Source organism: Ascaphus truei, unplaced genomic scaffold (genome assembly GCF_040206685.1).
Source record: "Ascaphus truei isolate aAscTru1 unplaced genomic scaffold, aAscTru1.hap1 HAP1_SCAFFOLD_3364, whole genome shotgun sequence".
Classification (NCBI taxonomy): Eukaryota; Metazoa; Chordata; class Amphibia; order Anura; family Ascaphidae; genus Ascaphus; species Ascaphus truei.
Genome location: NW_027456360.1, coordinates 3,578 through 20,905, shown reverse-complemented (window position 1 = coordinate 20,905; position 17,328 = coordinate 3,578). Strand labels below are relative to the sequence as shown.

Genomic DNA, 17,328 nt, shown 5'->3' with positions numbered 1-17,328 from the left:
GCTGTTGTGAGCCAAGTGAGTGTGTGCAGAGTAAACAGCAGAGGTGTGCCTTTTCCTTGCAAAAATGTTTTGCTGCATTTGCAATGCTAGGGGCTGTTCAAGGTTTGCAGAGGGATTTGGGGTTTGGGGGGTGAGAGGGAGAGGCAGTTGTGTGCAGTCAAGTGTCGGGAGAGTCTGCAGTAAATAAAGTGTACAGGGGGGGGTAAATTCTAACAAGCATGGGATAAGTGTGTTAAGATTAGCTCACTGTTTGTTGCATTGTGTAGGTGTGTTTGCAGAAAGTTCCAGCTTCCAGTCCACCTCTAGTCCAACTATAGTCTAACTACATTATTCAGTTAAAACTGCCCACTTTAACATTCAACACTCTTAAGGACTGTAAGAGTTGTGTGCAGAGGTTTGATAATGAAGACCAATTTGGGTGAAATTAAACCTGGCTTTATTGAGCCTGTTCCTTTAAACTCTGTACAGCATACAAAAACAAAATAAACAAACACCTACTCCACTTTCAAGAATAACTAAACACTATATGCCCTAACTATCTCTGACTGGCTGGTTAGGCCAGTTCCCAGTCCAAAAACATAGAACAGTTTATCAGGGAATAATATATACAAATGTCTTATCTGACCGTGCTTGTCCGGCGTTTCCAGTTCTCCGCTCCCAGGAATATCAGTCTGGTCTTTCCTCTCCTCAGTCAGCACAGTTGTGTGCTAAGGAAATCTCTCTAGAAGTTTCTCATAGAAGGCTATTCTAGAGCTCTGATTAGCCAGGTGGAGCCTGGTCAATTGAGTGGCTTCAATTAACCAGCTCCCTGCTGGATTCAGAGCTCTGATGCAGCTTTATTTAAACAGGGATAAGTCCCTGTTACAAGGATACATACCTCTCACCTCCTCCTATTACACAGACATTACGGACACATACCTCTCACCTCCTATTACACAGACATTAAGGGCACATACTGTACCTCACCTCCTAATACATAGACATTAAGGACACATACCTCTCACCTCCTTCTATAATATGGACATTAAGGACACATACCTCTCACCTCCTATTACACAGACATCAGGGACACATATTTCTCACCTCCTCCTATTACACAGACATTAAGGACACATACCTCTCACCTCTTCTTATTACACAGACATCAGGGACATGCGTAGTATAAACTGGAAAAACCTCGATATGTCCCCCCATATTTCTCGTTCCCTCCTCCTTACCATAAGTAGAGTAGGAAGAGGAAGAAGGGGACAGTGACTGCGAACTGCAGCCAGCGCCAGTCCCGGATGATGTATGCCAGCCCTGCTAACAGCATCTGCCCGCAGGTATAACTGTAAGAAAACAGTACGGCAAATAGAGTCCGTCCATTGGGAGGGGTCCACTCCAGGTCTGCATGTGAAGAATATAAATGTGAGATGGGGGTATCAGGAGCGCGCAGGGGGGAAACAGATTGTAGGGATCACTATTAGGCCATAACACACAAAAAAAGTATAACCCCCTGTGTCTATCAGCACAGGACATGGCCCCTTTAAGATTTACATTCCACTGGACCATGTGACTGTGCTTAGCCAGTGGGGTGACAGTTGGTGACAGTTGGAAAGGGAGCTGAGGGAGTTAGGGTGTGCAGGCCTATCCTGCACAGAGAGTCCATGCAGGACCCCTAAGAGAGAGGGAACAGCAGAGAAATAGAGTTGCCCTACTGGACCAGTGCATGCAGCAGGGCCTAGCAGAGACCAGGACCTAATAGTGCAGAGAGAAGCAAGCACACAGGCTACTACAGAGAGAGATTAGGGAGCCCAGCTGCGCAGGAATTACACCAGGTTGGAGTGGGTGAGCTAACCCACAAAGGATATAAACTGCAGTTATATTGCCATCAGATTTTGATCTTTGTGAAGCACTAGGCTTGCAACACACACACAATTTATGAGCTCCAACGATTGTGGTAGCACACCAGGATCTACAGGCCAGTACCCCATGATTGGGAGGCCGGACAGAGATAAAAGTTATTATTTGTTTGTGCAGCATTCGCACTTTTGGCATAGTTTGGTTAAGTAGATGTAGCTTTGGCTGGTACAGGCTATCCTTCTGACCCTCCCTGTTATGTAAGTCCTGATATTTGCAGGCTGTGGCAGGTTGTCATCTTGGGTTTCCCCTCCCTCAGGCAGCCTCTCTGAGTGACTGGGGTGGAGGTGAACTGGGTTTGCGTGCAGCCAATCAGGGTGCAGACCTTGTGCCCCCCCCTCTGTACTGGAGAGGATGCATTCTAAATTACAGGCAGTTCTAGTTTCTTCTTCAAGGGATAGAGACGTGCCCTTGAGCCCCTTAAAGGGGCTGATATTACCACCAGACTACTGAGAGGCCTGACTTCTAATAGAGGGCCCAAGTACCATCCAGGAGCCTGGGATCCTATGCTGAGAAATGTATTCACTGTAATAACACCTGCAGTGGATGCAATAAAAGGATCCTGTTTCTATATACTCTCTGCCTAAGTGCCTCATGCAGTAAGCGCCGAAAAGCTGTTTTTCGCCATTTTTACGCCAAAAATGCCTCAGCGATTCAATAAGCGCCGATAAGCTGCCGAAAACACAAAAAATCAGCATTTTTCATCCTCTGATGGAGTCGTCGGTACACTCGTGGCGAAACGCGTAAGGGCGCTATCTACAAGCACCAGGTATTTAGCTCATTGAGCAATTGCTGGACTGGAAGGGAACTGTGGTGCTGCAGAACGAAAGGAGCCTCACGCTGTTTTAGCCGGGGGGGCGCTGAAGTGGACGCACATCATGACGGAGACACCCGGCGGCACAGAGAGAGATACACGCTGCAGCCACGAGTCTACTGTTCCTGACTAACAGCATGACCATTGGTGTTCTTGTTCGAAGCGCATGTCCTATCTCATTGATGTGAGTTTTTTGATTTTAGCTCGTGATTAATAAACCTGTATTATTTTACACTATGGAGCCTGCACTGTCCCCTTTTGTTTTATAGAAGAATCGTGGAAGGTGGTTGTTTCCTGTGGATAGCTGCTCGTGTGTTCCAGTGTTTTTTATTATCTTTTAAAGGTTTTATTTTATATTGTTCCAGTGTTTGCACTTTTTGGCTTGTTTTCCTTGTGTTTTTTCCCAGGGGTTCCCATTCCTTATCCACTTCCTCTTTCCTTGTTGTTATATATGTTGTTTGTTTTTTTAGGTTGAGTAATATTACCATTATCAGTTACTATACTTCTCCCTCATCCTATTATTCACCCATTTCCAACAGCTATCAATATGTGCTGTGATTTTATGTGTTTTGAGATATATATATATATATATATATACATATATATATATATATATATATATATATATATATATATATATATATATATATATATATATATATATATATATATATTATAGTGGTCGACAAATCACCAAAAAATCTACTCGCCACCTAGTACCAAACGTGTGATGCCTGGGCCAATAGGAGCTCGCCACGATGTTAAATCCACTCGCCCGGGGCGTGCAAATGTATAGGTTTGTCGAACACTGTATATATATATATATATACATATATATATAATACACCACCAACCCCCTGTGCCCCCAACAACCCCTATACCCCCCTAACATACAGTGCATATATGTAATTTTTGGGATGCACAGCAAAGATACTATAGGCCGGCGGTGGCCCGCGAGTGGTCCCGCAGGTGTCCTGGGGTTCCCGCTTGCCTGCAGTACCAATTCTGTGCCCTCAAAAATAATTTTAAAAAACATAAATAAATATAAATAAATAAATACACCCCCCTGCCCCCTAATACATACAGTATAGTAACGGACAAAATTACTATTATCCACAAATGGATAATAGTGCATTTGCACATTTAAAATACATAAAGCAGAATAAATAAAATAAATACATATTGCACTCACCCTTGCCCGGCTGCCACGATGAAGGCCATCCTCATCCTCCGGTGCTGCAAACAATACACAAGAATAAAAAGAGCCATTGTAATGTCCCCTAACCCCTTAATCACCTTAACGGTTATTAACCGCTATAGTAATTAAGGGGTTAACCCACCCTCCCACACCACTCACCGGGAGGCCTAAACACCCTTGGGGACAATACCCCCTTCCCCCACCCCCACCACCCACAAGAAAAACAATGCACAGAACATCCCCACGATAAACATTACTATATTTAATAAACAATACATAACCCACCCACCCCCTGTGCCCCCCCATAAACATAATTTATTATTTGACATACAGGCTTAATACCCCAGGCTGACGGGAGTCCCTGGTGGTCCCGACGGGTGTCCGCAGGCCCCACAATGCACCAGTACCCCAGGGTCTGGAGGCCTCCAGGTGGTCCCCGTGGGTCCCAAATGGGGTCCACGGGTGGGCCCGCGGGTGTCTGGGGGTCCCTGGGTCAGCCCTACAGGTGTCTGAGGCCCTCGGGTGGTCCCTGCGGGTCCGCGGAGCACTCACAGCTGTGGGGCCCCCAGTTCTTCCCCGCAGGTGTCCCCCGTGTGTGGGTCCACAGGTGGTACCACTCTTCTCTCAGTCCTGGGTCTGTCTTCTGTGATCTGGATAGATCTTGTCGGTTTAGTTAGGGTAATCCCTCCACGGTCAACTCTGCGGGGTGAGAGTACACTAAAGGAATTCCAGTGGGAGAGATCCCCAGGCTATCAGCCACTCCATTTGTATTCTCTGTGGTAATTTGTCTCAGCATTCTACTTGCTTGCACATTGCGGGCACTCCTGCGGCGGTAATGTTTTTCCATAGTCCATCCTGGGCTTGAGCGTCCCAGTGAATTCGTGATAATGCGTCCGCATCAATATTTTGTTTCCCAGGTCTGTACTTTAGACTGAAATTGTAAGTGGCCAATGCTGCCAACCACCTGTGTCCAGTGGCATCCAGTTTCGCAGATGTTAGAATATACATGTAAGGGTATTGTTGTCTGTGTGCACTACAAACCCTGCTCCATATAGATAGTCATGTAGTTTTTCCACTACCGCCCATTTCAAAGCCTAAAACTCCAGTTTGTGTACTGGGTAGTTTTTCTCAGAAGGCATCAATACCAAGCTCACAAACGCTACTGGTCTCAGTCCCTCTCGGTGCTCTTGGTACAGCACTGCCCCCAGTCCATCCAAACTGGCGTCTACATGCAGCACATAGGACTTTTGTGAATATGCAAACGCTAGTACTGGCGTCTTCATCAGGCTGGCTTTTATGGCTTGGAAAGCCTCCTCACACATAGGAGTTCATCTATTCCCAAATGATTCATTCATTTTGAAATAATCTTGACTGGTGATCCCCGCGGCCATGCTACGCCCTTTTGGTTGGCGGGTAACGCTTTGTCAGCTGTGTCAAGGGTTGGACTACAGCTGAGAAGTTGTTCATGAACCGTCTGTAACACCCAGGCAGAATCCTAAAGCACCAAACAAGAGCAATGCACAGAAAACACCACTAGAACGTGCCCAGATCAGGCCAATCCAACCCTACATTTTTCCCTCATAAAGGCCACAAGAAATATGTTCTCAGGAAGAAACCACATGGCCCACTGCTGCAAGGAGCCCACCGGGTTGAACGGGAATACCAGGTACAGATGTCCTTGTTTGGAGCAGGCTTTCCTGTGCCCAGACCCTTATTGTACTGTAAAGATGTGTCAGTGATTGGAACTGAATTCCATGTCATGGAACATGTCCAGGGTTGTATCTTCAGAGACGTCACTCTTCCAGAAGTCAGCCCGGCAGAGAGATCTGCCTTGTATGTTGCTCTGACTGAAACCCTGTCTCAGCTGCATTAATTTAATATACACACATTAAATCTTGCTGGATACGGCAAAGGGAAGGGATACTGCCAGAGACAGGTGACCACTTGGGAAAAGCAGTATGAAAGAGCTGCACATACTGATATTCCAGCAATGAACCAGCTCTCTGACTGGTTGATTAACAACTTGCCAAGCAATGATAATTAAGAGGTATTGATCCATGGGGATTTCAGAATTGATAATATTATTTTCCACCCAACAGAGTCATGAAACCCATCAGTAAGAATAGCTCCTACGAACGACTAAGGACATTCTCCGGGGTGAAGCCTATACCTGTAGGGGAGTATGATTTTGAAAATTGAATGGACACTGCTACCCAAATGGCGCGTGACTGGCTGTGTTCTGATGGGGAGAAGCGAAAAAGGATTACAGAGAGTCTGAGAGGCCCAGCATTAGATGCCGTAAAGGCGTTTACGCGTGCGATCCTAGAGGCGACAGTAACCAATTATCTGGATATACTGGAAAGTGCTTATGGGCCCACAGAGAGTGCTGATGATCTGTACTATAAGTTTAGGAATTCTCTACAACAGGATGGGGAAAAGTTCTCTGAGTACTTACATAGAATAGAGAAGCTACTATACCGCGTGTTATTTAAGTGGAAGAATATAAGCTGGTCAGGCCGACAACGAGAGACTATAACAAGTTGATCAGTGCGCATTATTGGACAATTTAACCGTGATACGACTATGGATTAGAGACAGGAAAGTGGATTCTTCCACGTTTGAACAGCTTATCCAGGAAGTGTGTGCGGAAGAGGGCAAGAAAGAGACCCGAGCGGCACCTAGAACTACAACTACAGTACCCAAGCCAGGGTAGCTGTCGCCAATGCAGGAGGCTGTGAGGAGAACGGTGCCAGCAACGCAGAGCTTAGAAAACAAATTCAAGAGCTAACGGCGCAGATGAACACATTGATGATGGCTGCGGCACCCAAAAAGAAGGCCTCAGCAGGTACTCTTCCAGATACGCCCTGGACCTATGACCGGGACCGGTTCCCTAGAAATCGAGGTATGGGTTGTTTCCAGTGTGGGGAACATGGACATCGGGTTGCGTACTGCAAGGCACCAATGCCAAGAGAAGCCTTCATGAAGCAGGGAAACGACAGAGGGACCTGGTTAGGGAGCATGCCAGGCCCCGCGTGTCACGAGAGAACAGACAATATATAGAGTAACCGGGCCAGATTGAACAAGATTAGGATATAGTAAACTGAATGAGTTTATTTCCTATGAGCAGAACAGACAATACACCAAGCAAATAACATTACAGAAATATTTACACTTACTGGGGTTGGATAATGAGGTATTCAGTCCAATAGCAGCTCATTAAGTTGTTACAATCACAACAAGCACAGAAATAAGGGGTGCAAGCAACTATATAGACGCAGGCCCCCATTTCTAACATGGCAGTTCAGTTATTGGTGAACAATTACCTTGTCCCAATCACAGGTTGACAGGTAACGCGAGAAGCAGGGTTTACCCAGCCCCTCATTAATACACCCCTCCCCTGTTCTTACTTGGCCAGCCCATTTATAAAAAAAATATGACAGGAGGACCGGGTGCCATCCTGGCTGGCAAAAATGCTTATTGGGCAGGGGACTTTCATGTAGGGTGTTACTTTAAACAGGTCACAATGGTTAGTGTCCATCTGTGAGAGCTGGCTGCATATGCAATGAGGCGAGTCACCTCCATTAATGTCCAGATCTTTTCTCACCGCTAACTGTATCTTCCTTTGATTGTACAATTACACATCAAAGCTGTCATCTGGCAAGCTTCCAAACTTATCCAAAGTTATAGTAAAAACAGCGATAACTCATAACTATATTTCACATGTTATAAATCAGATTAACAATAGGTAGGCGACACAGTTTCTTGGCATAAGAAAGCATATCCAAATTTCCCCTTCATAGCATGTATATAGCAAAAATTATAATTTTTTACACTTTCTCCATTTTCAGGGATACAATACAATTCTCCCCCTCCCTCCATGTTAATACATAACAGAGCAATTAATTCTGCTGAAGCGGGGAACTGCAGAGCCACATATACACAATATGGTTAACCCTTTCCCTCCCGACATGATTTATACACATACAGGAATATAACACAGACTGCTGGGGAAATAAATCTAAGACCTGGGACAATTCTGCGGAAGCAGGGGGATGCAGATCAACATATACACAGATCCCATTAACCCCTCATACCCCGATCATGACACCGCGGGAAGAGAAGCTCCATGACTAACACACTCAGGAGCATCTGCGGGTACCTCAATCTGCCAATTGGGATTCTTGGCCCTTCTGCCCGAGTGATGGCGTCTATTGAAGGAAAACCGTGCAAGGTTCTTCTGGATAGTGGATCGCAAGTGTCTATAATCTTCCAATCATGGTACAACCGATATCTGCGACACCTGCCACTGCAGCCACTGAATGGACTTGTTGTGTGGAGCCTCAGTGAAGCTAGCAATCCGTACTTGGGCTAAGTGGTCGTGAATTGGAATTTACCAAAGAAATTGCTGGGGTAGCTGGACCCCTTGAAGTAGTGGCACTAATATGTCCTGAAGCCCGTGAAGGAGGAGAAGCCGAGCCATAGTAGGAACAAATGCGAACATCTTCAGCAGACTAGCGAAGTGGTGCCAGACTGTTGTAGGGGATGATTACGATTGGACATTGACCATTCACCCTATGTGGTTGAAGGCCTACCAACGAGTCGAGAATGAAGCCACTAACAAGTCTTATGGCCCCATAGGAGAAGTCTGTTGGGCAGATCTTCGGTCAAAAAAAGTAGATTCACACCATGTATGTCGAATTGAAGGGAAGGTAACCCTCCAAGTATAAGGTTCCACTGTAATTATAGAATACCTTGCCCCCGTACAATTTCCTGAGGGCAGGGTTTTCCGGTTGTAGCCTCCCCCTGCAGGCCGATCGAAGGCCCCCCTTGCGGACTGGTTGAAGAGCCCCCCTTGACCGGTTGAAGAGGTATTGTAATTAATACTCAACACCAATACTTTCTGTACCCCTTACACCCATATTTAACCCCCCCCCCCAGACCTATACTTAGCCCCCCCCCCCCCCAGGCCCATACTTAACCTCCCAGGTCCATACTTAACCCCCCCAGGTCCATATTTAATCCCCACTCCAGGCCTATACTTAACTCCTTCCCCCCAGGCCTATACTTAACCCCTTCCCCCCAGGCCTATACTTTATTAAAATAAACAAACTGCATTGTAATGTTTTTTTCAGTATTATATTAACGAGAAAACATTTAATTTAATGATGCGTCCCCAAATTTGTTTTTCATGTTAGGTATGGGGGGGGGGGCTGCTCCTTTCATTTGTCCCAGGCCCCATGATTTCTGTTGGCGGCCCTGGGCACATCCCCAACCACGTACATGCAATATGTAAAGAAACTCAGAGACCAGTTACAAGAAGCGTACAAACTGGCCACTTCTGCAGCTGACACAAATAATCATGGAAACAAAAGCCGTTACGATAAAAGAGTACAAGGACAAGAGCTGCAACTGCAGGACAGAGTCCTTATCCGGAATCTGGGGATACCAGGAAAACACAAAATAGCAAATCACTGGAAAACTGAGTCTCCCCGTCTATCGAGTGAGGTCTAAAAAGGGAAATGGGCCCACGAAGAATCTACATAGAAACCACCTCCTGCCAATAGGTCAGTTAGCGCGCTGCCCTGAGAGAGAAAACATTCCAAGAGAACCCTATAGGCCCAGGAGAAGTGATCGATTGAATAGAGGACAGGGTTCTGGTACAAATCCAGTTAGCCAGTGTAGGCAAGGCAGTGATGAGGAGTCCGAACAACAGGAGGGGTACCCCGGGGAACGAATGTTGGGGCACTTGGCAAATATTTTGAACAGGGAAGAACTGCCTGCCCCTCAACCGGGTCCCCAAATACAATCAGAAGGGTCTCAGGATTTAGAAAAAAAAACTGTTATTCTTGAACTGGATCTCAGAGCAGAGGAGTTTACCCCCATAGGTCCTGATGAATCCGTGATAGATGACTGAGTCTTCCCCTAGTGCAGGGCCCACAATATCTGAGTCACCGGTACAATAAGAGTCCTCTAAGGTGGTAAGGGAAGTAGACGTCATACCTCCGGCATTAGCCTCACGTCCTAAGAGGGAGACTAGACCCTCCATGTGACTGACCTATGACTTACCGGGAGTTTCGACTGGGGTCCCTATGGTTAATACTGTTCGATGGGTAGTACCCATTACTCTGGAAATAGGAGATGTTGAGGAATGTAGAACATTCTGGGGTAACAAGAATGCTATCTGGCAAAACTGTTTGAGTGTCGGATCTACTGTACCTATGAGTGTTATGTACCTAGATAGGAGTTAATTGTTAGATTAGATAAATGTATTGTTGGTTTATTCTGGTTGATGGGTACATAAACATTTCAGCAGGGGGAGGATGTAACCCCCTGTGTCTATCAGCACAGGACATGGCCCCTTTAAGAATTACCTTCCACTGGACCATGTGACTGTGCTTAGCCAGTGGCATGACAGTTGGTGACAGTTGGAAAGGGAGCTGAGGGAGTGAGGGTGTGCAGGCCCATCTTACACAGAGAGTCCATGCAGGACCCTAAAGAGAGAGGGAACTGCAGAGAGAGAGAAATAGCGAGTTGCCCTACTGGACCAGTGCATGCAGCAGGGCCCAGCAGAGACCAGGACCTACCTGACAGTGCAGAGAGAAGCAGGCAGACAGAGGCTGCTACAGAGAGAGATTAGGGAGCCCAGCTGTGCAGGAATTATACCAGGTTGGAGTGGGTGAGCTAACCCACAAAGGATATAAACTGCAGTTATATTCCCATCACAAAACAATATTGGGAGTAGACAGCACTCAATGAAATAAACAAGAAAGAACGTAGCTATACATGTGGTGCAACAGGAACAAGGGAGGGCCCTCATCCTTCCAAACACTAATATTAAACAAAATAGTTCCCAGCACACAAAAACAGAAAAAACAGATAATCTGCTAAGAATATTTAATGTGAACGCATATATAAGGTGTACAAAATGAAAGATGCGGGAGTAGACCGTATTCAAAATGCTAAATAGCACCAAAGGGAAAGGGGTAAAAAAATGGAGGATGTGGATAGGGGAAGGCAGGGGGAGGGAGAATAATGGTAGGGAAGAAAGTGAGGAGGGGGGAGGAGGGTAAGCAGAAAAACTGGGGAGAATAAAACAATAGATAAGTAGAGGGGGGCAACGTTTCGGGATGAACCTCTTCTTCTGGCCCTTTCCCCACTGTCTATTAGACCACAGGTACTTCCCTCTCCCTTATTCCTAACCTCCAAACAAATACACACCACGGAGACTGTTAGGACCAGTATGTCAGGCCAGAATCTTCACTCATGTTAAGCTTCCATTTTGTATGGTCATAACTAGTTAAGATTCTGTAGTCAGCCTTTTGCTGAAATATAATTCCTAAATGCACTCAGTTTCTGCCAAAATTGCATGTCCTTTCTTTCTGGTCAGGATATTACTAGATACTTTTGTGATGTCAATTTCCTGGTGTTTTAGTAGAATATAATAGAATGGTTCTCTGCAAGAACCAAAATAGTGTAATATAGTTGCAAGACTCAAGGTCTCTTTTGATAACAGACAATGAATAAGCTATGTATTTAGACAATTGCTTGTATTGAAAAAGACACGTCTCAAAAGTCACGCCATATTAGTGGCGTGACTTTAGAGACGTGTCTTTTTCAATACAAGCAATTGTCTAAATACATAGCTTATTCACGCCTCTAATCAAAGCTATGCCCAAGACACACCTAGTATACGCCTATGTCACGCCTATGATACGCCTATGTTACGCCTCTAACCAATATCTTTTTTTTTTCTGTATAAAAATCATTACCCTATGAGTAATAAATTGAGACAAAGGATTTGAAACCTGGCGTGCGTTACGTTTCATTTCGTTCGTCTTCCAGGCCTGAAGTTCACCAAAGACCGAAGATAACAGTTGCAGGGCGTGAAAGCTTCCCGGGGAAGTCTGCTGCAAACAGGTGCAGATAGTGTATCCAGTCACAAGGCTTCAGTGTACCTGGCAGAGGAAAAGTTCCTCTCGGTTCTGAAGCCCGGGGAGGAAATAACGGATTTTCCTTCAGTTTTGGTGTCAGAAGTGGGATTCGAACCCACGCCTCCAGAGACTAAAAGACTCAAGCAGCAAATAAGGGGTTAAGCCCAGGTCAATGGTACGGGGAATATAGGACTAGAGCAGCAAATGAGGGGTTAAGCCCAAATCTCTCCACTGAGATGAAAACAAAACACAGTGGTATTTGTCAAACAGTCCAGATCAAGCAAATAAGGCTACCACATCGAGCCCCAAAGTGATTGATCACCATTGGGAGACAGAAAACAGCCTAAGGATCAATATGATATAAAGCAGCAGTTCTCCAGAGTTTCTGACAATCGGTGTTCCTGACAATTCATGAGCTTGCTATACCTGAGTCCTGCTTTATATCATATTGATCCTTAGGCTGTTTTCTGTCTCCCAATGTTGATCAATCACTTTGGGGCTCGATACCATTGACCTGGGCTTAACCCCTTATTTGCTGCTTGAGTCTTTTAGTCTCTGTGGTGTGTAGTTGTTTGGAAGTTAGGAATAAGGGAGAGGGAAGTACCTGTGGTCTAATAGACTGTGGGGAACGGGCCAGAAGAAGAGGTTCATCCCGAAACGTTGCCCCCTTTTACTTACCTATTGTTTTATTCTCTTCCGTTTTTCTGCCTCCCCTCCTCCCCCCCTTCTCCCTCCCCCTCCTCACTTTCTTCCCTACCATTGTTCCCCCTCCCCCTGCCTACCCCTATCCAAATCCTCCATTCTTTTTACCCCTTTCCCTTTGGTGCTATATAGCATTTTGAATACGGTCTACTCCCGCATCTTTCATTTTGTACACCTTATATATGCGTTCACATTAAATATTCTTTACAGATTATCTGTTTTTTGTGGGCTGGGAACTATTTTGTTTATTATATATTGCCATCACAGTTTGATCTTTGTGAAGCACTAGGCCTGCAACACACACACAGTTTATGAGCTCCAACGATTTTGCTAGCACACCAGGATCTACAGGCCAGTACCCCATGATTAGGAGGCCGGACAGATAAAAAGAGATAAAAGTTATTTGTTTGCGCAGCGTTCGCACTGTTATAGTTTGTTTAAGTATATATGTGTATGAAGTGATTCTGAGATTGAGTCACTGTACTGATTCATATGAGATATGTAACACCACAAATTATAGCTATATGAGTATATAAAGCTTGTTATAATTCATTACACTGTGTTGTGTCTAGTCACTACAGTCTCACACAACATGTAACACACACTATAAGAATTAAACATGGCACATAGGACTCAGGCTCCCACCTCAGTGATAGGTCATATAATCTGAGGTAAAATATAGAGGGGTTACAAAAGTTATCATAGGGCTTTAATATATGTACGTATGCTCACACGTATATTCACATGTTCATATTACATACACATGCATGTCCTGATCGGCACATAACCTCCTGATTTCGCACTTATAGACGGCCATCATAGGTTTGGATAGTGTACCCAACATTTTGGGAGTTGCCGTATTCTCCGATACTTGGCCAGTCTGGACCTTAAAAGCCCAACTTGAGTCTGTGACCCACCGGGGGGATTTCCCCTGGTACCCTGCCTGAACCCATAAATGGCTTGCTGCATGCACACATACAGAGGCTGGCATGGATGCTGCGAGGATCCAGCGCAAACATGCAGAATCTGGCACCTCCAGGACTGGGGAAGGATACAGAGCCTGGGAGATGTACACATGCATAACTGGTGGGGGGGGGGATTAGTAAATAGACATTCCCAAGCACAATATAAGTTATGATTTTACTGCATCAGTTTTACGCCAAAAATGCCATTTGTGATACTTATGACATAGGCCCAGTGAGTTGCCACCCAGCATGCACCGTTATAACTTCCTTATTTGCCAAGTGAACTCGGAGCAAACCTGCTATAAAACCCCTAGGAGCTGAGATCGGACCCCGGGATACAGAGAGTGACACCTCTAGTGTAAGATGCAGTACGTACTCAGAGATGCGATGTTCAAAGCAATGCCAGACAAGCACATCCCACACAGACTTCGGAAGAAGCAGTAACTAGCAAAGCCCGGGAGGAAGGCCGCACAAGTGCCAGACACAGCCATCAACACATTGCTGCTAATCATCACAGCCCGTCGACCGAACCTGTGCAGACAAAATGGCGTTAGGTGACAGGATCTTCATCCAAAGCGACACATCCTGGCTCGGGCACTCTCTTTAAACTAAGTCTCCTGTCATCAGCGTCTCCCTCTCTAGGTCTCCTGTTCTCCATGGGGAATGTTTGGGGAGTGTCCCCTCCTTAATATCTCCCTCTTTGTCCTCCCTCTCTCCCCCTCTCTACTCTCTCCCCTCATTTCGTCTCTCTCCCCCTTTCATTTATCGCTCTAATCTTTCTCCTCCCTCTCTCCCCCTCTCTAAACTCGCTCCCCTCATTTCTTCTCTCCCCCTTAGTTATCGCTCTATTCTTTCTTTTCCCTCTCTCTCAGCCCTCTACTCTCTCCCCTCATTTCGTCTCTCTCCCTCTCATTTATCGCTCTCTTCTTTCTCTCTTTCCCTCTCTCCCCCTACACTCTCCCCCCTCACGTACTCTCTATACCTCTCTAATGTACTCTCTATTTTTCTTCTATGCGATGTTTCTCTGAGTCTTCTTTACTGAAGGTATCTTTCTCTCTGAGTGCACTCACTTGTCAGACAGAGGTCCAATGGCCAAGGACCCTGCCAGAACCCCCACCATGTAAATGGACTGAGCCAGCTGCCTCATTGCCCGCATGTCACAGACCAGGTCCCACTGCAAGAAAATAGGGGAGCGTTGGGAGAAGAAAGGAGTTATGGGAAAGGCAAGAAAAAGCATCTCTAAAATGTAAGTAGGCAGAATGGCCATACTGTAAGATGGTAGTCCTATGGTTTTTTTGGGCAGGAGGAGGGGTTATATGGAGAGGTGATACAGAGAAATAGAAGGGTTAGGAGAGGTTTCTTCATAATGAGCTTTTTTTTTACCTGTATGTCTAAAGGGTATCTATTCTCATTTTTTCATATTATGTATCATTCTGAACCCCTTCTGTCTACATTTGCATTGCCCCAAAGGCGACACCTGATGGGGTTCCCCAAGAACAGCTCCCCTCTGCACATAACCGGTGTGCTAAGGGTGAATCTCTGCGTTTGCTTACTCCTGTGTTTCGTCAGCCCCACCCTCTGGAATGCTAATGCTCTGAAGGACAAAAGGACTCTGAAATCACAGCTGCATTCATTCTGAACCCCCTCAGTCTACATCTGCGTCGCCCCACAGGCGCACAGCAGAAGGACAGCCAAAGAGTGCGAGCCTTTTGCTGCCTTTTGCTGCCGTTCGCTGATGTTTGTGGGTGTTAAAATTGCTGTATTTCAATCTGAAACTCTCCAAACTTTTTATCCCCTGCACCCAACTTTTCCAACCCTAACTGTCCATGAAATGTCTGTGAATTGACTGTATGACCCTATTCTTTTCATGTAACCATGTATTGTTATAACTCGGTTCCCAGGACATATTTGAAAACGAGAGGTAACTCTCAGTGTATTACTTCCTGGTAAAACATTTTATAACCGGTAGAAAGTGATATAATAGGCGCAAAAACAACTTAACAGGTGATCACTACTAATTCAGTGAAGTTAATATAACACTCTAATAGAGTTGATATCAAGTGCACATACAATATATTGCACATAAATAAAGTGGAAAAATAAGTGAAAACCAAAATAGGCATAAATTACATTTTAACCCCCTGCTCAGACCCTCTGGTAGGATTTGCCTTCACTTGTCCCAAAATGTTACAGTAGATTCACAGATTCCAGGGGGAGCATAGAGGGGAAAAAACAAGAACACAGAAAATCTAAGTGCAGGAGTATTGCAGCGTGAACTTAAGTCAGCTCCAATCTTGGCTCATATAGATGGCCTACTTACAGAATGTAAGCATTTCAACAGCAATGTACTGTATAGTAAAGGCTGGGGCAGTCTCTCCAGGATAGATGTATATCAGTTCAGCGTCATCAGAGGAAAAACAGCCCCAGTACTCAGGGAGCTGTGGCCCCAATGCAGAGAGAGAGGAAAAGTCTACATGGCACAGATCAACCAGGTTTAAATGTTTAATCTATACAAATGTTAAAATTTGCACTTACAATGTAAGTACTCCCTGAGTACTGGGGCTGTTTTTCCTCTGATGACGCTGAGCTGATATACATCTGCCCTGGAGAGACTGCCACAGCCTTTACTATACATTGCTGTTGAAATGCTTACATTCTGTAAGTAGGCCATCTATATGAGCCAAGATTGGAGCTGACATTAGATCACGCTGCAATACTCCTGCACTTAGCTTTTGTGTGTTCTTGTTTTTTTCCCCTCTATGCTCCCCCTGGAATCTGTGAATCTACTAAAACATTTTATAACTAAATAAAATATAAACAGCCACCTCAGAGATTGAGATAAAAAAAAAACTTGTACTAACTGTACTAAACATGCTAAAAGAAGTCTGTAACATTTGATGAAAATGGTGAACTGGCTTAACTGAGTCTCTACATATTAGATGTGTTGATTCACAGGGAGTATCTGCAGGCTCCTCCTTACCTCCGTGACAATGGTGGAAGAGAAGACGCTCTTATCATAGACCCAGCCGTCCTTACAAGGCTCCGTGTTGTTATATAATGTGCTGTTAAGAGACCAGACACCAGACTGAGCCTCTGTATAACGCTGGCAGCTCTCGGGCTTCTGATTCCCATCCAGAGGCACAGAGGCCAGCAGAAGGCCTCGGTCATACGTCATGGTTTGGTTGTCTGACCAGGGCAGCCGGCAGCGGTGGAGGGGCACGATGGCGGTGAAGTTTTGGAGCAAGTTATGGCAGCCCAGGAAGCACATGGGGAGCAGCAACAAAGAGGCAAAACATATCTGGAAACGGCCCAGACCCCCAATTTTTAGCAGGAGATCGTCAAACCCCATGGTGGGGTTTATGTGGGTATCTTGACTTCTGTTATTTATATGAGAGTCAGAGGTCACGTAGGCACGAACAGGAGGTGTCAGGAGTTGGAGAGAAGGAGATGGGAGAACAGAGAAAGAAACTAAATACTGGGTGTCTCCCAATTCTGCTAATACAGATATTCTAAACCCATATCTCTCATCCCCTCCTAATACACAGCTATCAGGGACATATATCTCTCATCCCCTCCTAATACGCAGATATCAGGGACACGTATCTCTCATCCCCTCCTAATACACAGATATCAGGGACATATATCTCTCATCCCCTCCTAATACACAAATATCAGGGACACGTATCTCTCATCCCCTCCTAATACACAGCTATCAGGGACATATATCTCTCATCCCCTCCTAATACACAGATATCAGGGACACGTATCTCTCATCCCCTCCTAATACACAGATATCAGGGACATATCTCTCATCCCCTC

General features: G+C 45.4%; 1 protein-coding gene across 1 annotated transcript; it reads right to left on the bottom strand.

Annotated features, from left to right (window-relative positions):
• Positions 1–424: 424 nt before the first annotated feature.
• On the bottom strand, positions 425–17,013 carry LOC142483564 (solute carrier family 22 member 20-like). Its single transcript, XM_075583583.1, has 4 exons — positions 16,490–17,013; positions 14,580–14,683; positions 13,886–14,040; positions 425–1,386 (listed from the first exon to the last, which is right to left on the bottom strand). The coding sequence occupies exons 1-4, from the start codon at positions 16,856–16,858 to the stop codon at positions 1,214–1,216; spliced, it is 801 nt and encodes a 266-aa protein (XP_075439698.1). The 5' UTR covers positions 16,859–17,013; the 3' UTR covers positions 425–1,213.
• Positions 17,014–17,328: the final 315 nt, after the last annotated feature.